Source organism: Chelmon rostratus, chromosome 3, assembly GCF_017976325.1.
Source record: "Chelmon rostratus isolate fCheRos1 chromosome 3, fCheRos1.pri, whole genome shotgun sequence".
NCBI classification, from domain to species: domain Eukaryota; kingdom Metazoa; phylum Chordata; class Actinopteri; order Chaetodontiformes; family Chaetodontidae; genus Chelmon; species Chelmon rostratus.
The window spans coordinates 10,681,727-10,706,496 of NC_055660.1; the positions used below are offsets into that span (position 1 = coordinate 10,681,727).

Consider the following 24,770-nt stretch of genomic DNA (forward strand, 5'->3'; position numbering starts at 1 on the left):
TATAACTCCACTGCACAGACAATAAGCTTTTTTAAAAAAAATGCATTAAGCATATTGTCAGTTTTCCACCCACTCTTCAATTACATTACCCAAAACAGCTCAAAAGGTCAGTGGTCAAAGAAGTACTTCAGTAAAAGTAGTATTACGACGTTGCAAAAATATTCTGTTACAGCTAAAAGTCCTGCATTCGACATTTCACTTAAGTATGATCAGCAAAATGTACTTTAATATCAAATGTAAAAGTACACACCCAGAGTCGTGTCTTAAAGTCATATTATCATCGTATTATTGGAGCATTATTACTGTACAAGCTCTTTGGTTCCTACTGATGATGTAAATCTTTAGAAACACCTCACAAATATAAAGTTACATTTATGTTACGTTATGTTTAAAAAGGCTTAGTAATCTAAAACAGCTCACTGCAGTTTTTATCAAACAAACAGGAGCAAATAGTGCATTTGTTGGGGACTATTTTCAGCGGTGAATTAATCCACATTTGGTGCGCCTGTGTGTATTTGCGGCAGCAGGATGGTGTATGTGGGACTGAGTCAAAATAAACTACAGTGTGTGTGTGTTCATGGTAATGAAGGAACATGTCGGCCAGTGAAACAGTGTGGCTCACTGATGAGTTTTTAATGGAGCTTTATGTCTCAGAGGAAGATCTATCAGGCTGTGATACACACACCTGTTAGAAGCATACCTGATACTTGATACCTGTTAGTAGAAACAGTTTGGTCTTTTCGTGAGATTCCTTAAAATCAGTCAGAAATAATGAACTCAGAAAGTGAAGGCATCCTCCTGAACACATGGGGGTGATGTGGTGGCATCAAGGTCAGCCGGAGTCGCTCTGCTGTTTGAATCTCGTTACCAGGAGACCGCAGTGGGTGGGAATTCCTCAGTCAGCACCTCGGAAGCTGTCGACATCAGAAGCAGCCGGAGTCTGGAGATCAGCTGTGCAACAGTGACCCTCTGAAGCAGCAGGTTTCATTCCCCAACATCCCCCGACACCCACAATGAGACACGTTCTGTCCATCCTGTTGACTCTGTCCCCGTCCTTGGTCGGCACCAGAAATCCTTAAAACCACATGAAAATAGATGCTCTGCTTCTTTCTACATCGTCCCTTTAATCCCCTCTCGCTGTCCTCAGCAGAGGACGGTGTCATCGCTATTTACGACAACAGACACGAAGACACAGCAACACCAAGCGTCTATAAATCAATTAGCTTTATTTAAATCAGCGGTTGGCAGTTATGCTATAAACAAAACATAGAAAGGATGACCAAAAATAATATCCAGCAAGAATAAGTCTACTTGGCACTTGATGACCGTGCTGTCAGGAGGAAATTATACATTTATATTTATATATGCGAGCCAAGTGCCTCAAATATACACATAAGAACCGAGACGGAAAACCACAAATACCAGCTTTTACGTGGTCTCCACTTCCTGACACCAGATTCTTATTAATATTACAAATAATATTTCAGTGACCCACACAGAAACCCACAAATTCATCTTCAGTACAGCCAGGGCCAAGGAGGAGAGGAGGAGGAGGGGGAGGTGTGGTCATGTGAGGAAGATTCAAGATCAGTGGAATGCTGAGACTGACTACACTCTTAAGTCGCCATCAGTGTGCAGATTTAATGTTTTGGAGGCGCAAACATCCAAGAATAATCTCATTGGTTGAACAGAGCATTTGTTCATCAGTTACACACAACTTCTTGTCTCATTAAATCATCTGTGTGAAGTTGCAGTCAGTAAAAATACAACCTGCCCACTCTGTCTCAACCAATGAGACAATTTATGGTTCTGTCTGTCTGACTCTGCTATCCACACCTCCTTTTCTCCTCCTGGACCAGGGCATGGAATTATTTCCTATTGGAGATTTCCTCTTAATACAGGATATGTTTAATTTCCCCAACATCTGACCCCGGACCAGCCAATCTGTTTGTTGTAATTGTGTTGACTGCACCGAGATCAGCTGTTAAAGGCAGAAAGCTTCTCAGTGACCCTCACTGAACAGGGGGAAAGATACAGGTCAACACACAGCTGTACAATCAGAAGAATAACAGTCCCTCAGAGGAGAGGCAACGCCTGGTCTTTGAAACAAAAGCACATGAATGTTTAGAAACATAAAGAGAAAAGAAACAAAAGCATTAAAAAAAAGAAGAAGCTGATTATTGAGTGCATTCTTGACAAGTGACAAGTCATGATCCAGGAGTCATAGTAGGCGTCACAGTCATGTATCTCGCAGACATTTCAGTCACGGAGTTTGACCTTTAATGATTTTGTTATGAAAAGAATGATTGCAAACTATTCAAATGGTTTTCTTCTCACTGAACCTAGGAGGTGGGATATTAGGCGAGTGTAAAGTGACATGAAATTCTCTTCCATTACAGTCAATACAAACCACTTCTTTTTGCTCATTAAGGGATGAACTGGATCGATTAACCAACTAATCTTTGCAGCTCGATAAATGAGTCCTGCAGTGTGTGTAATATGTTTGTGCATGTGTCACAAATGTTAGCTTGTTTTGATGAGCAAAACGTGTCAAAATGAACAAGAGGAAATGAAGTCATGTTGAAAGTGGATGTCTGCTCAGTGCTGCCACTTGTGGCTGGAAGCTGAATTACAGCAATATTGATTGACTATCAAGGAAGTGAGCTTTCTCAGTCACAGAATCATGATTTTGGTTGATTTACAACTTGCCAAACACATTTTTTCAGCACTTAAATATCAATAAAAAGTCTGCCTACCATCCAGTGAGTTTATACTTTAATTCACTCTTCTCCAAACACATTTTAAGAGCTGCTCGGTGACTGAAATGTCTGAACTTCTGGAGGCAGTGATACAAGACGCTGATATGTAGTATGACAGCCTTGGATCACGTCTAAGGAATGACTTGATGCTTTGTAATCGTTAAGGAATGGAAACAGTTCTCTCATAAATCCTGCGTGATCTGAGCTTGTTGATTTGTTGGTGGTAAACTGGATACAGAGACACCCAAATCAAACCCATTAAAAGCCCCAACCAAATGTTCCCAAATCCAAAACTCTGCTCACCACCACAAATCAAACCTTCCACACTGTGATTCAGGAAGAGTTTCCTTCAGATTTTTCCCATGTATTCGCCTCGCATCTTCATATTCATCATACCTCTTGAGGAGGATACAAACTGTTCAAGAAGCAAGCAAATGTCCCAAAAAAGAGAAGACACAAAAATAGACAAACGAGGTGCTGCCTACCCTGCTGTACCTGCAGTACAGAGAGTCAAGGCAGAGCATTAAACAGGAGGTGTGACGGGAGGATGTTAGATGATCGGGATGTAATGATCTGTTTAGATATCTCATCTCTGTAATGCCCCACACTGTGAGCATTATTTTTAATGCCAGGCTTTTGTTTTGACAGATTAGGTGACACATTTTTCACATGGCGGAGGTCTCGTTTTGGAAAGGAACTCAAATGCATCACTAATAATAAAATCATCATCATCGTCATCTTCGACTTGAAAACAGCCAGGAGCTCATTCTGGCCTTGTATGAAAAGGCAGACGGCCCATAATACCCACAGATGAGCTGCTCTAAATAAAATACAAGAATATCTTCAGTTTCTCAAAGTAAACTGGTCTCAGAACAGTTTGAGGACAGTTTGCCTTTTTCATGCCATTGATATTGATTTCATCTTCAAAGGAGTAGTTTGACATTTTAGGAAATATGATTTTTTTGCTGACAGTTAGAGGATAAGATTGATACCACTTTCAATGTGCAGACAGCACAGTTAATATAAAGCTACAGTGAGCAGCCAGTTAGCTTAGCATAAACACTGGATACAGGGGGAAACAGCTAGCTCTGCTCTGTCCAAAGGTCACACAATCCAGCTACCAGCAGCTCTTAAGCTCACTGAATAGCAGGCTATATGTTGTTTGTTTAATCTGTGCAGTGAAAGTGAAAAAACATCACGTTGTGGTTTTCCAGGGATCGGTGGCAAACTACTTCTTGACCAGAAATACTGACTTCTTGAAGTCTCTGCTAGTTGTCAGGCAATCTTACAGTCAAGGGCATGGGTTTGGTGTATAAAGGAAATGCTTCCTCAGCATTGCTATTGCCCTAACCCAATGAAAACCTGCAGAGAAGGAAGGGTCCCAAAAAACCTCCACCATTCACGGCTGTTGTCTTTGGACAGAACCAGGCTAGCTGCTTCCCCCTGCTTCCAGTCTTTATGCTAAACTAAGCTAACTGTCAACTGGTTCCAGCTTTACATTGAATGAGCAGATATGAGAATGGTACCATTCTTATCAACTGACTCTCACCAAGAAAGAAAAGCATATTTCCCGAAATGTGGCACTACTCCTTTAAACATAGCTGCAGTATTTTGCAGCACTTTATGGCATTTCAAAACATAATTGTCAGTATTTTTTGGTCTTAAATATTCAAGAATTCCCCACCCCTGGCAATGAGACTTCTTACCCCAAAACTCCATGTTCTTCATCCCTATTTCCCTTCCTCCCTCCTTCCATCCTTCCCTCTTTTCAAAATGAGCGTGAATCACAGACACAGTGTGACCATCCAGACACATCAAGATAAGCGATGCATGGACATCAGCTGATGGAGGTGGGTGGAGGGACGGTGGGGGGGAAGTGTTCTTATTTGTTTGTGTTTTATCTGACAGTGACCCCGAGCTTCTCCAACACTCGCGTCCCCTTCTCCTGGTACTCCTCCCGTGTCATCCAGAAGTTGTCCTTGTCCTTCATGATGTCGGCCAGCACGGCACCGCCCAGGAACACCATGTGTTTACGTCGAGGGGGGTCTTCTATCCTGATCTTAAATTTCTGTGATCGAGATGAGTCAGAAAGAAGAACAGAGAATGTTAACAGAGAAAAGGAAGAGATAATAATGTGATGAAACCCCTGCTGCCCTGTGAGGTCCCTAAAATAGAAGATTGTCTTTTAATTACAGGTTGGAGAATTTCCCTGAGCAACTGCAGGAGCAGCAGAGCGTGCTTCCTCTCAGGGAAACACTTAGGAACAATGAGAGGGTGTATTTTCACCTTGTCATCACCGGACCATGACAAAGAGAGACGTTTCTGAGGCTTTGAAGGCACTGACTAGACTTGCCTTCAGTGCCCCCTAGTGGCAAATACACTTACTGCACAAGAAAGAAGAATCAGCGATACACACTCCTTCACTGCATTTTGTCACAGATGAACCCAATTGAATGATAGTTTACAACTACAACAAGCTGAAAATCAAGGATGGAGCACAGTTCACTCTCCCATTATGTTTACAACTCAGTACCTAGAAAAGGGCAAACATGCTCCCTGCTAAGCTAATAATGATGATGATGCTTCATCAAGTAATACCGCATTAAGTGCTAATAAAAGTGCAAGTCTAAGGGCTTTTTATTTCTATGGTTGTAATAAGTGATCAGTGGGACAGGCCTCATGGTTTTGGTGTTTTGGTTTTCGGACACCTGCACTCACAGATAGCTTGTCGACGTCTCCCTTCAGCACTCGCTCCAGGTACAGCTGCTTCAATTCACGCTCCAGGCGTGACGGCAGGCCAGGATACATGGTGGAGCCTCCAGACAGGACGATGTGCTTATAGAACTCAGCCCTAATCAGAGAGACAATGATGGTTGATTATGACACATGTATTTTTTTTTTAATAGATTTTGTATTAAATGACACCCTGCGAGTCTTAATTTTGACATGTGTACACATGCTCATCATTCCTGTGTTGTTACAGAGAGATTTAGTGTCCTATGCTGATCTACATTCAGTTTAATTGTTTTGTTTTGTTTTTTTTTAACAGTGACAAGGTTCGATGCAAATATTGGACTGTTGGAACCTGTAGGAATATTACAGATATTACATGTCACCTCTAAATATTCCAAACTCAGTAATAAGTTCAATATTTCTTCAGCCTGACTTCTACTCTGATGTCAGAATTTGTGGGTTTTGGTGTCACTTTATTGGTATAAAACTTCTGCATTTGACTCTATAGTTGGGTTGTGCTATCTCTTTGAGAAATTTGAACATACACTAGACAGGAAGCGTGAATCAAACAGGAAACTTTCCAGAGAGTTTCCATTGACTTCACATGACAAGCAGGCTGTTCTAGCTCACCTAGTGTCGATATCTGCAGCCTGGATGGTGTTGAAGAGCAGCTCGGCCACACCCACCCCCTCCACGTTGATGAGGTGGGGTTGAAACAGAGCCTCCGGGGCTTCGAACCTCTCGCCGCCCACCTTGATCACCCTGCCGTCTGGGAGCTGAGGAGACACACAATATTCCTGCCTTCAGAAAGGGAATGATGTCTCAATAATGTTAAATGCTGTACTCTCTAACTGCCGTGTCATTTTCAGAGAAGTAACAGACTTTTTTTAACATGACTGTGACTGACCGTGTACGACTCAACCAGCACTGTTGTCTCCAGCGCCAGCTTCTGCTCCTGTTCGATGTTATAACCGACGTAGCAAAGCTTCTCCTTCATCATCCTCACCGTCTCGAAGTCTGCCGAATGGTTGAAGGCGTAACCTCGGAGCAACAGCAGCTGGTGAACAGACGGGATTTGGTGGTTAAAATTTTTGTCATACATTCATTTTTGTAAAAATAAGCAACAATGTAAAATAACCAGTTGCTCTACAATATAGCTGGTTAATGAGGACATATGTGACTCCAGAAAAGTTCAGTAAGTACAATAATGATATCCCGGACTTGTGCATCAGGTGCGGAGAGGAGAAGGGGACATTTTTTCACTGTGTTTGGGAATGCAGTAAAGTCCAACAGTTCTGGTTGGAGATTAAACAAGCCTTAAAGGGAATTTTAGGGATACAATTAGTCCTTGACCCTAAATTGTTTATCCTCGGTTTATATTCTGATAGACAGCATATTTCTAGAAAAATAATTACTGCCCTGGATTTATGTCTTCTGCTCGCAAAAAGAGTAATAGCAACCTCATGGAGAAGTACAAGTAAACCAAAATTCATTAACTGGATTAAAGAAATATCTACAACTTTACCGATGGAGAAGATTACTTACATTATAAAAGGGAAACGGTCACTATTTCAAAACATTTGGGGACCTTTTATTGAATACATGGAGAATGTGGATTTGAGTGTTGTGGGGGGTGAGATGGAGGAGGAGGCGTAGTTATTGGTAGTCCTCTGCAGTGTCCTTTGCGATGTCCTAAAATAATACCCTTTTTTTATTTTCTCCTTGCTCTTTTTTTTCTTGTTTTGATACTCCACATCCTTATTATGGGTGAATTATATATTTGTGTTTATTCACACAGTATAAAACAGAGAAGCCTTTGTTTTGGGGTTATTGTTCTTGTAATCTTGTTTTTTTTGTTGTTGTTGTTGTTTTTTTTCATGTTTGTATGTGAAAATGCTTTAAAATTCAATAAAAATAATGATGGGAAAAAAATAAATAAATAACCAGTTGCACATTGTGCTAAACGTTTCTTGTTTCTTGACAAAAACTGACAAAACTGAATATTTTTGTTTTCCAGCAATGACAAAAACATGAATGTGAGGTGTGTGGACCGTATTAAACCCAAATGTTATTATTGACCATATAATTCCAAAACCATGGACATTAATCTGCTGCTATTCCAGCTTCCACTCTCCTGGGACAGCATAACATACAGTACACATATCAAATTTCCTCAGTGACAATGGCCTTTAATTACCTCGACTGGAGGAGATACCAGGTCTTTATTTGAAACAGGCTTGTATTAGAGGCAGGCTTTTATTTTTAATACCTTCTGTTTGATAATTACATTTTGTCATATTAGTACAAAGCCTCTCTTTGATCTGCTCCTGTTTGCCCCGTTAAAGTTAATGCAGTAACCCTCATTACACTGTTAATGCAAACTCAACACTTCCTGTATCTATTTGAGAAAAAACAGTGCTTTTGGCCACATAGTGCATCAAAATCCCACCACTGAAAAGGATTTCCCACATAGCCACCAAATGTCAGAAGGAAATGCAGCATTTAGGGAAAAGTAAAGACAGTTCTTCACAGTGCAATGCAATACCTTGATGAGGTAGCGTGTAATGTCCCTTCCTGCGATGTCAAGGCGTCGGGTCAGGTGAGGCAGGGAGAAGCCCTCGTACACCGGACAGATGTGAGTGACGCCGTCCCCAGAGTCGACCACCACTCCAGTCAGCAGTCCTAAAACAAATGTGTATCAGCTAGTGCTCTAGGTGTACATGTGTGTACTGATAAGACATCAGTTACAAGTAACTGCTCATCAGCAATGCTTTACAGCACCACTAGTGGTCAAAAACTCACCCGGGTACCCTTAAAAAGGAATTTTGCTAATTTTCAACCAGCTTTCTATCATTTCAATGTGGGTACTATTTGCAAATGAAGAATGTTAAACTTCCCTCTATGCCTCGTGTTTGCCAGCAAAAGTCTGTGGGAAAGGGTTGTTGTTACCACTACAGATTGTACTTTTGCGTTTTTGTATGCCCATCTCCATGGACCAGGCCGCCTAAGCGAGAAACCAGCAAAATCTAAACACCACCCACCCTGCAGATGAAGCTCATGGATAAGAAGCTCAAACATAATTCTTAGATATTCGTGGAGACTGTAAACTTACTCCTGATGGTGGCACGGGAGTAAAGGTCATTTGCTGGGTTTCCATCCAAAAGTTAGCTTAGCTTTGTTATTGTTTGATTCTCTTGTTAGAATGTGTATCGTCGCTCATCTGCCAATCAAATCAATGCATATTACTCAAGGCAATCTGAGTCTGCCATGTCTCTAATCAGATGACCATGGTTGGCCATGTTGTCAGACAAGAAGGCCTTTCAGTGCTGGAAATTCAGTTCATTGTCGAGTTTAAAATATTTGTTAGGAATGTAATCAAAGAGCAATCAAATGTAATACGCTACAGTGATTAGATCAAGGGATAAATAGTTATATTACTTTTTACATTTTTAGCATCTTAACTAGTAATCTGTAACTGGTTTCATTTCAAAAGTAACCTTCCCAACACTGACACAGATCTGATGTTTTCAGGTCTTCACTGGAAGTGACGAGTGACGTTTAAATCAAATGTTTCATGTGCGCCATCATTTATTCACTCAGTCTGTTTCCACTGCACTTTGGACTTTTTCACATTTTCTGGGGTTTTTTATGCACGAACTGAAGATATGTATAAAAACAGATGGATGGAAACTCACCTACTATCTTATTAAAATCAAGAGTCCATTCAACCAATCAAGTTCCAAATATGGATCATACTCTGACGAGCATCAACAGTGCAAATTTCAGCGTAATTTTGTCCTAATAATGAATAATGAAACTTCGCAACACCTTTACAACCAGCCTAAAAAAAATTAGACAGCCCAAATAACCAGCAACACCTCAGCTGGCAGCACCAACACCCAAGAAACTGCCAACAAAAACCTGCATGTCTACCTCTAGTTAGACCGTACAGCAGTAATAACCTGACAATGCCATAATAACGATGTAACTACCCGCCAATTTAGCATTCAGATAGTGGCTTTTGCTACAGTAGCAAATGGATTTTGTTTCAAAAAGTCAGTCTTTTCTAGAATAGCAGCAAGTGTTACAGAGACAAACGCACCTTGAGCATAGAGAGTGAGGACAGCTTGGATGGCGATGTACACTCCTGTGAACTGGTATGTTTCAAACATCACCTGACAGGAAAAGCAAGGGTAAATATCATTTAAAGGCTATAATCAATTACGGGCACGTCGCACTGCCCCAGTCTCTCCGGCGAAATTCAAACATCTGCAGTGCTGCACTTGATTTTGCAACAACCCACCTCTATAATCTTTTCTCTGTTCTTGGTGGGGTTCATGGGTGGCTCGGTCAGTAGGATCTTGCAGTTGCGCGAATTGATGTTGAGTTTCTCAGGGCCAAAGGTGTAGTCCCACAGGTGCTTCATGTCATCCCAGTTCCTTACGATGCCATTTTCCATGGGGTAGTTCACCTCCAACATGGAGCGAAGCTCGCTGGCCTCATCCCCCACCATCAGGTCCTGCAAAGGTCAACAGTTCGGCAGACTGAAAGAAATACTTAGGGGCAGAGGATGATAACGCTTCACCTGGCACTTTTCGTGACTATGTTTGGCTGAAATTTCTGTTAGCTCACAGCTACCTGTCACCATGGTTACCATTTCAGCAGCTGATTTATTGAATTTCCCTCTTGTCTGCATAAAAAGCGATAAATCATTTAAATAAGCTGCTGCAGTGTTTGGTTAAGATCCAAACTTGCTATATCTTGCGTGCTGTAATTTAAAGCCTACCGTCTTTTCACTTTCCACCATCCTGTCACATCCAAAAAAAGAAAAAAAGAAATTACCTTGATTTCAATGTTGCCGACTTTAGCTGTGGAGCGGATGATTGGCCGGCCAACCAGCGCAGGAAAAATGTGTTCAGGGAAGTTTGAGCCTGCATAGCCGCACTTGACAAACTAGGATGGGATTGAAAGAAGAAGGAAGCACACATGTTAACAATATTTCAAACAGCATGGTAAAGTACAATACATATTCATTAAGTAGAATGTTGCGCAAGTGCAAAGTCCTTTCGGTTTTAAAGACAGACATAAGATCTCACACCAAGTCAGCGTAAGATAACCACAGCATGATCACATGAGAACTCAGAGAGTCAAAATGTGACCAGATCAAGAGACAGTAAATGCATTATTATCAAGCCTTGGGTAGAAACATCAGATTTTATCTGAACTTTCATGCTCAATCAATTTGATGTTTAATGCAATAAACTGTGTTCCCCTGTTATGTACTTGATCAGAGAAAATTCATCACACATGTAAAACAGAAACTGTAACATCTTAGTTTTTAATCATAATTTGCTTGAGAAAATCAATTTGTACAAATTTTGTAAACAAATAACAAATGATCATGTCATTTTGACAGAGTTCCCCTAACATTCAATATACGATAACAGAAGCTTTACCAACCCTTAACAGGCATGGAACTTTCAGCTAAGACTTTTCTCACCGATATGGCTTTTTCTCCAGTTGTTAAAAGTTAACTGTTAGTAAAATGTCGTGTTGAAGATCTAGTTTTCTGAACCTTGTGCTACAACAAGCTTTGATGAACGTATTTCATCCATGCAATGTTGCAATCTGTTCATACTAAAATGTATTTGTTTTGAAGCACATGCAGGAAGTGAAGTGCTATCAGCAGTAACTTTATGAATCAAGAAAAAGCAGAACAGAAACTGTCATTTTTGCCCACTTTAATGTGGATCAGTTGTGTCTCATCATCTTAATACAGTCAGTACTGAGGATGCTACCAGTCCAACAGATTTAACAGGTACAGCTCTAACCTCAGCAGTTAAAATGATATGACAGTAGGTATCTTGGCCCTTTTGTTCCTGAAAACACTAAAACAGAAGAAGCTAAGTAATTCTCTCTTAGTGTTTAACCAGGGGCAAACAGACTTCCTCTGGTTTATGATTAATAAAACGTGTAGACAGTGTAAACGTCTCTTCAGACTGGTGAAAGCTGCAGCAGATCTGACAAGTTTCCTTACATGGAAGAATTCTCTGAACTTCCGCAACCAGTGTCTCGCACATGCGCACTCGTTCCCTCCAGCTATACTGGGCGATTTGGTTAAAATTCATACTTCATTTCTAAAAGCTAACATGAGCACATGCGACCGTTTAAAGACATGCTTGCAGCTGGACAGCATGTGTGTAACTGGAGCAAGAGAGAAGAGTGAAGTGGCTACGGCGCTTTTCAACGAAGGAGGGGCTGTGTGAACTGGCCACTGAGCTAATTAGCTAACTGAAACAATAAAATGGGGAAAAAAAATGGAAACGTGGTAATGCTGGTCTGTCGAAATCAGCTTAATTTCGTTAGCTCGAACTCGTCCTTCCATCTGGTGAGTGGTGGTTTTGCTTTACACCATGAATATTTAATAAATAAAGGTGAGGATAAGGAGCTAGCTAACGTTGTCTGGGAATGCAACTTAGCTACAGTTAACGCTTGCCGCATAGATTCGGAAATCGGTTTAGTTAATGGTTATAACTTAAAACCATTAAAACTCAGAAATCTTACAGTGCTTAAATGCTGTGTAACGTTACTGAAGGGACGGTTGTTGTTGTGTTTAACTGTGCAGTAACATAAGCTAACCAACTGTCAGTGAATTCCGTTAAGTTACGCTGTCAAAGTTACTAACCAAACTGATGTAGCTACCCGATTCAACGAGGTAATTTGTCCCTTTCTTGGCTAAACGAATGTGATAACACTTAACAAACAGAAGCTAAACAAAACTCTCCCAGTGAATGTCACTGTAGCCCTGCAGCCGATGAATGAGGTGAATCCAGCTGACAGACACATTCCTTACACAACCCACCCAGACGAGCTAACGCGTTAGCCTGTTAGCTCTCTGTTACTTCCTGTTTCCAGTTCTCTCTATTTTCTTATCAGTCTGCATTGCCGGAGTACCGAGAGCGACACGGAGTGAGATCTAACTAATCCATATGTTCTCAAACTTACCCCGGTTCCATTGTCACAAACCACAACTTTTCTCCCTTGACTGTCCATTTTTGTTCCAGCAGAAGCCTCCTCCTGCCCGCACACTAGCTAATGCCAAGCTACCCAACCCACCGGAAGCAACACGACTAACACTTCAGGTGTGATTCCTTCAGAATAAAAGCGTTACGTCTATAATCGCACACAGAGTGAAGAACTTACTTTTTGTACTACATGCAACTAATCATCCAATGATACGCAATTCGGCTAAATATGTCTGATGGTTAAAATGTTCTATATAAATTTGTTTTTACCTGAAAACTTGGTTCTGAATCTTAAATTTGCAACAGTTGATTGTTGACCACATGGGGGCAGCGCTGCAAGCTGTGAACACATCTTTACCACATAAAGTTGTTCTGGTGAATGTGTTGGCAAGCAGTTGACCATTTACACATTCAGATATTAGTCATGTTTCTGGCCACTTGGTGAATGAAAGTAAAACATTCACTCTCCTTCTGGCTCTTTATTGGTGCTGGACTTTAGCATCACACTAATGTTGAAATCATATTAGTCTGAGAGAGAAAAAAATCACAAAACACTTCAAAACGAAAGTTAAGAACTTTTTTCCATGTTTACATTTTGTTTGTTTTTGTCAACAAAAATCACAATATTATCATTCTATATTTGATATCCTACTCTATCAAGAGTAGGATATCAAATATTTTCTGATTATGTTGACTGTTCATTTTATTGGTTATTCTTGTTTTGCTTTCTTACTTCTATTTCTTTTTTTTTCATATGTTCAAAATAAAGGTATTCAATCTCTTTTTCTAAAGTTAAACCTCCTTCAGTTGTATGTGATCATCAGTTTGGAAGAGATCTTACAGGGAAGCAACCCACAGAAGAGAGAATTAAGGGAGAGCAGGGAACGGATCGAAAAGACAAAGAAGTCTAACTAACGCGAGTTCAAGGAATAAGTCAGTGATGTAAATAAATAAGTAGTAACTTAAGCATGAAAACTAATGTCTAAATGTAAAATTCCTAGTTTGACAACACAATTCAAAGTCAAGTTTCCCCCACTAGCTTTTATCCCATGATTTTAAAACTTTCATCGTCAGCAGATGGAGCTTGTTTGGTTGCCAAGGGAATGGATCTGTTGACATGCAAGCTTGGTAGCTCTGGAAAAATCTAGTGTGTTGGTGTAAATGAAAGTGGGTTGGGATTCTTTTATCAAATTAATAACATATTTAATTGTTAGTTTGTATTAAAATACCTGGTATCAATTTTAAATCCTACAGTATGAAATCTGACAGTTGGGCTCCCCTTTTTATTACCTTTAAATCACACATTGTGTCTTTAATGATAATGAGAACGTGTTGAGAAACAGCTCACTTCCTGTTTCTGTGTGTTTGCCACAAGGATCGTTCATGGCCAAAGAAACCAAAATGTGAAAAGTGGTTAGAAACAAAATCAAAACTGACCGGACTGTATCGAAGCTGAGCTAAGCTTTGACAGGTGATTATTCTTGGAGAGGAAGAGGACTATAAAGACAACATCTCTTACATCATTTGTGACAAACATTCCATGGGCTGCAAGAGAAAAAAAAAAAGAAAGAAAAAAAAAAAGAAATAAGTCACAAAAGCCAGACATCTTCAATATTAGGTTCATCTGGTGTCAAAACTATGTATTATACTGTATTATAAATATGTACAAAGCAGAAGCAGACAGAAAACCTCCCCAACAGAACAGGCGGAGCAACACCAGAGCGCTTCAACGAAACGTTCTGAAATAAATCTGAGTGTTTGTCAGAGCGACAGCAGAGCTGCAAGTAAGACAAGTGTCTCTGTCCAAAGAAACAATAAAGTTCACACCGCAGAGTCTCCAAACACTGGTGAGTACAGCTGATGATAATTACTGAATTAACAACAAACAGCTCTTTTTTCTCTCTTTCCTCTACTCAGAAAGTTCCGCCTTTTTATTTTATTCTGGCAATCAAAAATGTGTTTTGTAAAAAGAATGACAATAAACATTCTTTAGTATATTTTAACTATGTTGCCTTATTTGTGGGCTGTTAGTCAAACAGCCCACAAATAAGGCAACATACTTAAAAATCATGCCAAGTAAAACAACGTAATCGTGGGGGGACAAAACAAGAAGTCTGGGAATAAAAGGACTAACTGGCTGGGAATTATGAAGAACTTGTAAATTAATTCAAATAGCCATTTTCTAATAACAGACATTAATTAAGGGGTGCAACTAATAAAACTGGGAATCACACACATAAATGTTACATGGTACAAATGATGTGTAACCTCCTGAACGGTCTAATTCATGGGTGTAGTGACCCGCCAGCTTATGTTGGTTTTCTTCACAGTGTTAGCTATGTGACTGTACAATGGTTATCTGGGCCACTGTATAGACCAGCAGTTTAGGTAAATATTGTCCTGGTAGCAGCACACATAGAGTCGTAACAGAAAGGTTATCAAAGGGCTTTAGATTTCCTGTAAGATTTTTTAAAGCATTGCTCAGTTCTGCAGTGCATAAACTTTTTAACTGCTCTATAATTACTGTGTCTCTGCCTCATTGAGTAGGTTTATTAAATTATTTGATAATGAAGTTGGCATCCGATGATCATTTCAAACAAGAATTCTGCACTTAAAATGTTTTTTAATGCTCTCACTTTTCTTGTCAGTGTGTCGACATGTCTGCTGCCAGCAGTCTGCTGTCTGAAGACCAGTTTCTGTGCTCCATCTGTCTGGATGTGTTCACTGATCCAGTCACCACACCATGTGGACACAACTTCTGCAAAAACTGCATCACTGAGCACTGGAATATCGCTAATCAATACCAGTGTCCCATATGTGCAAAGTTTTTCCATGTAAGACCTGATTTGAGGGTCAACACTTTCATCTCAGAGATGGTTGCTCAGTTCAGACAGACGGCTCAACAGGAAGCCAACAGCAGCAGCTCAGAGCAACAAAAGTCCAAACCAGGAGAAGTTCCCTGTGACGTCTGCACTGGAACCAGACTGAAGGCCCTGAAGTCCTGCCTGGATTGTCTGGTCTCCTACTGTGAGACTCACCTGGAGCCTCATCTGACAGCTTCACGTCTGAAGAGACATCAGCTGATCGACCCTGTGGAGAACCTGGAGGGCAGGATGTGTATGACACACGATAAACCTCTGGAGCTGTTCTGTAAGACTGACCAGACATGTGTCTGCATGCTGTGCACCTATTCAGACCATAAGACACATAACTTTGTTCCTCTTAAAGAGGAATATGCTGAAAAGAAGGCAGAGCTGGGAAAGACAGAGGCTGAAATTCAGCAGATGATCCAGAAGAGACGACTGAAGATTCAGGAGATCAAACAGTCAGTGAAGCTCAGTAAAGAAGACGCAAACAGAGAGATAGAAGAAGGTGTTCTGATCTTCACTTCTCTGAAAGAGTCTGTTGCGAGAGACCTGAATGAGCTCATCAAAACGATAGAAGAGAAGCAGAAAACAACAAAAAAACTGACCAAAGTTTTCATCCAAGTGCTGGAACAAGAAATCTCTGAGCTGATGAAGAGGAGCACTGAGGTGGAGCAGCTCTCACGCTCTGAGGACCACCTCCATCTTCTCCAAAGCTTCTCGCCTCTGAAGGATGTTCCAACCACCATAGACTGGACAGAGGTCAGCGTCCATCCAGCATCATATGAGGGGACTGTGGTGAGAGCTGTGGCTCAGCTGGAGGAGACGCTCAGTAAAGAGATGAAGAAGCTGATTGAAGCAGAGCTGAAGAGGGTCCAGCAGTATGAAGTGGATGTGACTCTTGATCCTGATACAGCAAATCCCAGTCTCATCCTGTCTGATGATGGGAAACAAGTGAATCATGGTGATGTGAAGAAGAATCTCCCAGAAAATCCAGAGAGATTTTCTACCGGTCTCTGTGTTTTAGGAAAGCAGAGTTTCTCTTCAGGCAGATTTTACTTTGAGGTTCAGGTTAAAGGAAAGACTGCATGGGACTTTGGAGTCACCAGAGAATCGATCAACAGGAAGGGACTAATCATACTGAGTCCCGAGGATGGTTTCTGGACTATATGGCTGAGAAATGGAAATGAGTACGAAGCTCTTGACGCACATGTTGTCAGTCTCTGTCTGAAGTCTCCGCCTCAGAAGGTGGGGGTGTTTGTGGATTATGAGGAGGGTCTGGTCTCCTTTTATGATGTAGATTCTGCAGCTCTTATCTACTCCTTTACTGGCTGCTTCTTCACGGAGAAACTCTACCCATACTTCAATCCCGGGCTTGATGATGATGGTAAAAACTCTGCTCCTCTAATTATCTCTCGTGTCAGTCACTCGAAATAGACTACTCACTTTATTTTCTACAAAAAGATTCAGTATCACGCAAGATACTGAACATGGGTGTGGACTGTTGTCACAATACTTGGACTCAAAATCAAGTCATGGGTTTGATGATTCCATATTCAACAAAATCCATTCAAACGTCTCGTGACTGTTCATAGAAGTGAGACTTCTGTGTCGAAGGACTTCCCCTCTCCAAGCCAAAAGAGGAAGATACTTATTGGCACTTTTGAATGAATGATTGTAGATTTGTGGAAAGAGTTGTTATTATCATTTATGTGCCAACAGACATTTTGACTTATGATGGAAAGACAAGTCTCCTTTTAGATCTCTCAGCAAGCCACTGTGAGCCAGTTTGTACCCAACCAAGGTCTTAGTCAGTGGTAGAGAAAGTATTCAGGTCCTTTACTAAAACTGCGCTGTAAAAATACTCTGTTAAAAGTAAAAGTCTTCCACTGAAAATGTTATCTTAGTGAGAGTATAATCATGTAAATGTACTTCAAGTGCTCAAAGTGAAAGTACTCAGTTCAGTAAAATGTCCCCTGTGACTGTTCAACTATTATATATGATATCATTAGATTATTGTGACTTGTGCATTCATGTAAAAACAGGATTTAAACATTGGCTTAGTTTACTGCAACTAATGATTCTTGTCATTCTAGATGAATCTTCTGATTATCTTCTCCATGAATTGATTGATTTGCTAAAAGAATAATCACTGTTTTATCTCTGGTAAAATGATTGCTGCTCAAATTTAACAACAGTATATTAGTGTGACCATATGGACAGACAGCTCTAAGGTTCATGGAAAGCTACTGCTAACAGCTTTTATTGTGGAATTTAGATAAATTCCTTATTATTGTATGTTTGATTTCTTGACAGGCCTAAATTCAGCAACACTCCTATGCACTCTCTAGAAAAAAAATCATGTTCATGGTCCTCAGAGGATGACTCCTACTGACTTTGGTGAACCCCTGACTTGTCCTCCAGTGCCAACACAAAGTGGACATTTGTGGTTCAAAACGAAGTACCTCTACAATCATGAGATGAATTACCATGAATTTACAAAACATATTCATGGTCCCAAGAGGAAGCATTCTAGCAATTTTGATGATCCTCTGATTTTTCATCCAGTCTCACCAGAAGTTCAAAGTTTTCACTTATGCTGTGATACATCTCAACATCTGCTTGATCGATTGGCACAAAACATGCTGCAGACATTCATGGTTCCCAGATGGTTTATGCTGCTTGTGATGGTGATTCCCTGACCTTTCCTGTAGTACCACCATGATGATGACTTTTCAGTTCTTTACTGAAATATCTCAACAGCTCTTGAATGGTTTGCTGTTAAATTGGATACACACATACATGGTCCCCAGAGGATTGATTATACTAATTTAGAACTGATTCTTCATCTGGTGCCATTATCTGGTCAAAAATTCATTTATGCAAAACTCCTTTTCAATACAACACTGAGGCTTGTACTTGTACAAAGAAACAATAAAGGAAAGTTAAAAAGCTTGTGTTAATTTTTGCTTTTATGTGAATAAAACAGACATATTCAGATTTCAAAGACGTGTTCCCAACATGGGTAAGGAGAAAGTCAAAGATCACAGTCACTCACCCTGCAGGAAGTGAGACAGCATCAGTGGAAGGGGACCTGGAGGCAGAATATCTGAGGGCCAGGGGTGAAAACAAAAGGCCACAAAAGGTGCATGCAATGTGGCACCAGTGCACAAAAAAGTTATGATGCATTCATGGTGAAATAGTTCCAAATATTGAAAGATATATATATATAACTACACATCCGCAATAAAAACACACAGGAAGCTAAGAATTATTAGGCCAGGCCTATAACACATGTGCTGACCACACTGATAAAAATATGAACTCTTCGCAACAAAGATCTTCTCTACAACAAGGGAATTTGGATCAATTTGAGAAATGTTCGAAGTAACAAAAACATGACTTAATTTGCTTGTTTAACTCCCTGTTTTTCATGGCTGTACGTGGACATTTGCTCTGGTTCTGGCACAGAAAGGCGACATCCCAAATGCAAAGGCCTGACTGGCTCAGTTGGGTAACACCAGGTGCTCTCGACAGTACAGGTCATCATTCATGCTCTGGAGAACAGACTACCACACATGCAGAATTGTCATGTTCTGTCAATTTTGTGTTTTGTGATTCACTTCCTGTTTTATTTTGGTAGGTTTCTTTTCATTCCTTAAGTTCCTTTCAAGTTTCTTACCTTTCCTAATCAGCCTGTGTTACACCTGTGCCGTAATGTTCACCTGCTCCTCCCTATATCTACCCTTTGTCTTTCCTATTTCTCTTGCCAGATAATCTTTGTCCCATGTGTTGTTATCTGGTGTTTTCTTGTGACTCCATGTTCTTTGTGTATGACCCTTTTTGGATTTTGACTATTTCCTCTGCCTTTGCCTTTGGATACCTTGCTTTGTCGGATTTGTCATACTGTTTGTCGTACTGTTTTGTCTGAAGAGACATTAAATCCTCGGAACTTCTCATTTGTTTCGAGACTGCTTGGTGAGTCCACTTCCTCTGTGAGCCTTGACAGACCCAATAGATACTCCATTATCATTCTTTCTAAATCAATCTGTTCTTTGTAATCTGCATGCCATGCATGCCAAACCTTGACAGAGATGTAGTTATACCTGCTACAGCACCACAAATAGAGAGCTACAGTAGAGCCGAAGGTGAGAGACAAAAACAGCTGAGTCTCTGCCAAACACTGGGGTGTACAACGATCAGATTTACAGCTTCAACAACCAGCATTAACACAAATTGTCAGCTCTGCTCAGACAGGAATGTCGCTGTCTAAATGTTATCTTGTCAAACAGGCATTCCTGTTAATAATGTCAGTATAAATAATCCTGATTATGTTTTTACATAAGATCACACGGTTCAATTGATAAAACTTTCAGGCATTAAGTTCGTCTTTTTTGGTCAACACTTTCAGTTTTTGCTCTCAGCGTGTAGATACGATTACTACTATTTGATTTTGTAACATGCACTAACCCACTTGATATATATATATATATATATATATATATATATATATATCACAAGGCTGAGTTTGTGCTCCTTTCAATTGACCTGTAACTATTAATATTTTTAAAACAGAAGCCTTATCAGTCAGTTTTCATGACCTTTTTTGAAATATGGTCTTTCACGGGCTAAAACTAAATGAAAGTTTGTTCCTCTGCAAAACTGTTGGTTCTACCTGCAGTAACACTAATCATCAAATTACCCTTGTGCTGGCTGCTACGTACTGCGTGTATGATTCTGCTAATCAAAATGCACTTGAATATAAAGTCAAACATCAGTCTAAAAAAAAACATGATTATTTGATCTTGCACCTGAACCTGATTTAAGCTGTAATCATTGCATTGCCAACAACATCATTGTTGCTTCATTTTGGTAACACCAAACAGGTTGCTCACCTGATGATTGAACACATGAGTTTCCAAAAATGGCCAAATGAAAAGGCTGGTCACCAAAAAATGTAATTAATTAATCAAAAATATGTCATTTAAATCATGTTCAGACCTGAGGGAGGCAACAAAACACAAGCAACAGCACGACAGTAACAGGAGGAGCAACAATAGGGAAGAAAGACATTTTTCCCTGAAATTGGCCTCTCAGGTAGACTCTTCCTCTCCAGGTGTGTACAACCCACAACAAGCTAAACCAATCACATCCTACCCTGACCCTCTGAAGGGGGCAGGATTGGCATGAAGCCTGACAGGAAAATCTTTCGGAACACTTGCTTGCCGTTATAAACGCCACAGTTAAGAGAGGGCAAAGTTCAACTAAAAATCCTTCAGTGAAATTGAAAGTTCCTCAGAGTAACTGTGCAACTGAAGTCATGAGATGAGTCTCTCTGTTTCTCTCTAAAAGACAATTCAAGAGTTCACCAGGCTTCTCCACGACACAGCGGTGTCTCTGACAAACACCGGTGAGTACACCTGATAGTGTTTACTGTTGATAGGTACAAAGGAATGGCTGCCACACTTTTACATTTATACCTGTATATTTTTAATGAGACAATGCAAATAATCAGCTATAATGGCTTAAATAAATAAATTGGAGCCCCTCAATGTTGCAGACCTTAATTTTTGATGGTGGTATGTCCTCTTTGAAGCAGCTGACGGAAACCTTGGATGTGCACGCCCTTCCTCTTTTTCCATAACCAGCATGAACACCAGTCGGCCGTACTTAGACAGGAACGTCTTTTGAAGTAAATGATTCAGTCGATGTTGTTGTCCTCATAGTTTTGTCACACAGAAATACCATAATATACCATAAGTCATAGAAATGCACCTCAGTTTGTATTTGCGAACACTTCTCTAGATGCAGTTTTGTTTTGTTCTTGTTCAAAAATCAGTCAAGACAACTATTTACATTCATCTGCAAATTTCTCCTTGGAGATAAATAAAGTATCTATCTATCTATCTATCTATCTCATCGTATTTCAAGCTGTGAGTGTTCCATCTTGTTGGAGGTCTTGTTTTCCAATGCCAGCACAGTCACTGCGTCTCTCCTTTTGTCACTACCACAGTTTTGTTAAGTGAGTGTAATTTAGTCCAATCAAAAGAGACCTTTTGCAGGTGCCTCCTGCTTTTGTTAATGCACTCAAATGTCTAGTCTTCACATTCAAAAAGAGTACCCTTTTTTCAACTGTGGTCAGCCAGCAGTGTATAATCATGTAATCATAACTTGACAAGGACTTGAAACCCAATTATCACTTTAATCATGACTTAATCATTGACTTAAGACTAGAGTCTCAAACTTTCCAGTCTTTCTGTTTTTTATGTGTCCTTTAATTTGGTTAAGTATAACACACTCCATATAATCTGCTATAATTAGTTTTAAGTTGGGAGCCCCTCAAGCATCTCAGTATTTGAGTCTTTCTGATCAATTTCAAAACAAGAACTTTTTTAGAAGTTTTAGAAGTCATTTGTCCAAGAGTTATGTTTGGATTGTTTTCACACTTTCACTTTTGTTCCCATTGTGTAGACATGGCTGCAGCGATTGGTCTGCTGTCTGAAGATAAGTTTCTGTGCTCCATCTGTCTGGATGTGTTCACTGATCCAGTCTCCACACCATGTGGACATAACTTCTGCAAAAACTGCATCACTGAACACTGGAATATTAATGACAGCTGCCAGTGTCCCATGTGTAAAGAGGTTTTCACCAGCAAACCTGAGCTGAGGGTCAACGCTTTCATCTCAGAGATGGTTGCTCAGTTCAGACAGACGGCTCAACAGGAAGCCAACAGCAGCAGCTCAGAGCAACAAGAGTCCAAACCAGGAGAGGTTCCCTGTGACGTCTGCACTGGGACCAAACTGAAGGCCCTGAAGTCCTGCCTGGTCTGTCTGGTCTCCTACTGTGAGACTCACCTGGAGCCTCATCTGACAGCTTCACGTCTGAAGAGACATCAGCTGATCGACCCTGTGGAGAATCTGGAGGGCAGGATGTGTATGACACACGATAAACCTCTGGAGCTGTTCTGTAAGACTGACCAGGAACGTGTCTGCATGCTGTGCACTGTTTTAAACCACAAGACACATGATGTTGTTCCTCTGAAAGAAGAATATGAAAGAAAGAAGAACGAGCTGGAGGATGAAATTTGGCCAATGATCTGGGAGCGACAACACAGGATTCAGGAGATCAAACAGTCACTCAGCTTTAGCAAGGAAAGAGCAGGCAGAGAGATTGCAGAAGGTTTTCGGGTCTTCACTTCTCTGAAGGAGTCTGCTGAGAGAGGCCTGAATGAGCTCATCAAAACGATAGAAGAGAAGCAGAAAACAACTCAGAAACGAGCTGAAGATTCCATCAAAGAGCTGGAACAGGAAATATCTGAGCTGATGAAGAGAAGAACTGAGGTGGAGCAGCTCTCACTCTATGAAAACCACCTCTCTCTCCTACAGTGTTTCCCTGCCCTGGAAACTGCTCTACCCACCAAAGACTGGACAGAGGTCAGCGTCCATCCAGCATCATATGAGGGGACTGTGGTGAGAGCTGTGACTCAGCTGGAGGAGACGCTCAGCAAAGAGATGAAGAAGCTGATTGAAGCAGAGCTGAAGAGGGTCCAGCAGTATGAAGTGGATGTGACTCTTGATCCCGATACAGCAAATCCCTATCTCATCCTGTCTGATGATGGGAAACAAGTGAATCTTGGTAATGTGAAGAAAAGTCTTCCAGACCATCCAAAGAGATTTTCCCTCAATCCTTGTGTTTTAGGAAAGCAGAGTTTCTCTTCAGGCAGATTTTACTTTGAGGTTCAGGTTAAAGGAAAGACTGAATGGGACTTTGGAGTCGCCAGAGAGTCGATCAACAGGAAGGAGGACATCCCACTGAGTCCTGAGGATGGTTACTGGACTATATGGTTGAGGAAAAGAATAAAGTACAAAGCTCTGAATGACCCTCCAGTTCGTCTCTTTTTGAGGTCAAAACCCAAGAAAGTGGGCGTGTTTGTGGATTATGAGGAGGGTCTGGTCTGCTTTTATGATGTAGATGCTGTAGCTCTTATCTACTCCTTTACTGGCTGCTCCTTCACTGAGAAACTCTATCCATACTTCAACCCTGGTCTCAATGATGATGGTAAAAACTTTGCTCCTCTGATCATCTCTCCTGTCAATCACACTGAGTGGCTGATTTTTAGACTCTAACAATAGGAGCAAAAGTCTTCGCATAGATTTGAGTCTGTCTCACCAGAGAGGGAATTCTTACTATGAGTTTTAATCTAGTGTCACTGTCTGATAGGAACTGCTTTTCCAACACTTTGGTTCATGACAGGCTAACACAAAAGGCCACAGAATGCTTCAAACAATCATACCGGATCATCAAACAACGTGTAAAACCACCGTAGGACAAGCTCTGTAAGGAAAGGCAGAATGCTGATGTCTTCTTCCTCCAAGGTGTCCCTGACCATTGATTATATTTTATAACTCCAGCACAGTTTGGCATTGTAGAAAGGATTGTCTCAAATTTCATGTATCTCATTACGTGCCTGCCAACTGGTGCAGCACACCAGCTTCCAATATGATTTATCAGCTTGCCTGGCCCTGACTGACCTATCAATGGAACCATCATGTTGTGGTGACAACCAAAAAAAAAAACAATGTGTATTTGTTATACAGGATAGAAATGCTTTTTTCTGTGATTGAGGCTCTTTAGGGGAGAAATGAAGTGAAAATAATGCTATGTAATGTAATCTAACAGTAATAGAAACAAAAGCAATTCATTGACATCTTTTATGATATATATATATACCTTGTCATTAGGTTTTCATGACTGCATTTGAAATCTACAGTCACACGAAGTGTCAACATGTACTGCAATACAAATTATCCAATTAAACATGAGCTACATACTGCATGTGTGAGTCTCTCCAACAAAATGTACTCTGATGCAAAGCCAAACATCACTCTCCGAAAGCCAAGACAGATTATTTATTCGATCTAAATACCAACTGACTTTAAAAATTCATAATGCCTGATTTAAAGACTTTTCTGCTGAATTCACAGTTTTAGTGAACATCCTCTTTTATCTGTGTTTACTAGCCTGATGTAACCCAAATACTGTTCATTGTACAAAGCAATACAAATGGTTACTGTGGATACCTACAGCTGCAAAATGATGACAAGACAGGATATATTCAAAACATTGAGTATGAAGTAATAATAGTAAGTCAGTAATAGTAAACATAAAGCAATAATTATGATAGCATTGAACCTGATTGGTGCTGTAATTATTTGAATTGCCAACAGCATCATTGTTGCTTTCGATATCTAACTGAGTCACAATAACCAGTGTGATGCTTCAGCTTTCCAAAACTGGTCAAATGACACTATATGGGGATGCACATTGTCTGTTTGAGGCTAGTGGACAGAGGCTGTGGGATGGCCGAGCCACACAGTTTCACACCTTTG

General features: G+C 40.4%; 3 protein-coding genes across 7 annotated transcripts; 2 read left to right on the forward strand and 1 right to left on the reverse strand.

The window, feature by feature from the left end:
• Positions 1-1,209: 1,209 nt before the first annotated feature.
• On the reverse strand, positions 1,210-12,605 carry actr2a (actin related protein 2a). Its single transcript, XM_041934536.1, has 9 exons — positions 12,498-12,605; positions 10,335-10,445; positions 9,796-10,011; positions 9,595-9,667; positions 8,038-8,174; positions 6,400-6,549; positions 6,123-6,268; positions 5,478-5,610; positions 1,210-4,827 (listed from the first exon to the last, which is right to left on the reverse strand). The coding sequence occupies exons 1-9, from the start codon at positions 12,543-12,545 to the stop codon at positions 4,657-4,659; spliced, it is 1,185 nt and encodes a 394-aa protein (XP_041790470.1). The 5' UTR covers positions 12,546-12,605; the 3' UTR covers positions 1,210-4,656.
• Positions 12,606-15,165: 2,560 nt separating this feature from the next.
• Positions 15,166-17,001, forward strand: LOC121604880 (E3 ubiquitin-protein ligase TRIM21-like). 4 transcript variants are annotated; one of them, XM_041934534.1, is made up of 2 exons: positions 15,175-15,889; positions 15,995-17,001. In XM_041934534.1, exons 1-2 carry the CDS (start codon positions 15,175-15,177, stop codon positions 16,816-16,818), a joined length of 1,539 nt encoding a protein of 512 aa, XP_041790468.1. In that variant the 3' UTR covers positions 16,819-17,001. The 4 variants fall into 4 exon arrangements, with proteins under 4 accessions (XP_041790469.1, XP_041790468.1, XP_041790466.1 ...); XM_041934532.1 differs by having other exon boundaries at positions 15,175-15,414; positions 15,448-17,001; XM_041934533.1 differs by having other exon boundaries at positions 15,175-15,401; positions 15,438-17,001.
• Positions 17,002-19,120: 2,119 nt separating this feature from the next.
• Positions 19,121-24,461, forward strand: LOC121604879 (E3 ubiquitin-protein ligase TRIM21-like). Of its 2 annotated transcripts, XM_041934529.1 has the most exons (3): positions 19,121-19,359; positions 20,734-20,791; positions 21,853-24,461. In XM_041934529.1, the coding sequence occupies exon 3, from the start codon at positions 21,855-21,857 to the stop codon at positions 23,505-23,507; it is 1,653 nt and encodes a 550-aa protein (XP_041790463.1). In that variant the 5' UTR covers positions 19,121-19,359; positions 20,734-20,791; positions 21,853-21,854; the 3' UTR covers positions 23,508-24,461. The 2 variants fall into 2 exon arrangements, with proteins under 2 accessions (XP_041790463.1, XP_041790465.1); XM_041934531.1 differs by lacking the exon at positions 19,121-19,359 and having other exon boundaries at positions 20,694-20,791.
• Positions 24,462-24,770: the final 309 nt, after the last annotated feature.

Bases quoted from the DNA above. Each gene is read 5' to 3' on its own strand.
- actr2a (XM_041934536.1), bottom strand. From the start codon at position 12,545: ATGGACAGTCAAGGGAGAAAAGTTGTGGTTTGTGACAATGGAACCGGG. The intron at 10,012-10,334 runs GTAATTTCTTTT...TGACCTTTGCAG, and splicing joins TCGGCAACATTGAAATCAAG to GACCTGATGGTGGGGGATGA. The intron at 8,175-9,594 runs GTGCGTTTGTCT...CATTTGTTTTAG, and splicing joins CCTCACTCTCTATGCTCAAG to GACTGCTGACTGGAGTGGTG.
- LOC121604880 (XM_041934535.1), top strand. From the start codon at position 15,175: ATGTCTGCTGCCAGCAGTCTGCTGTCTGAAGACCAGTTTCTGTGCTCC.
- LOC121604879 (XM_041934529.1), top strand. From the start codon at position 21,855: ATGGCTGCAGCGATTGGTCTGCTGTCTGAAGATAAGTTTCTGTGCTCC.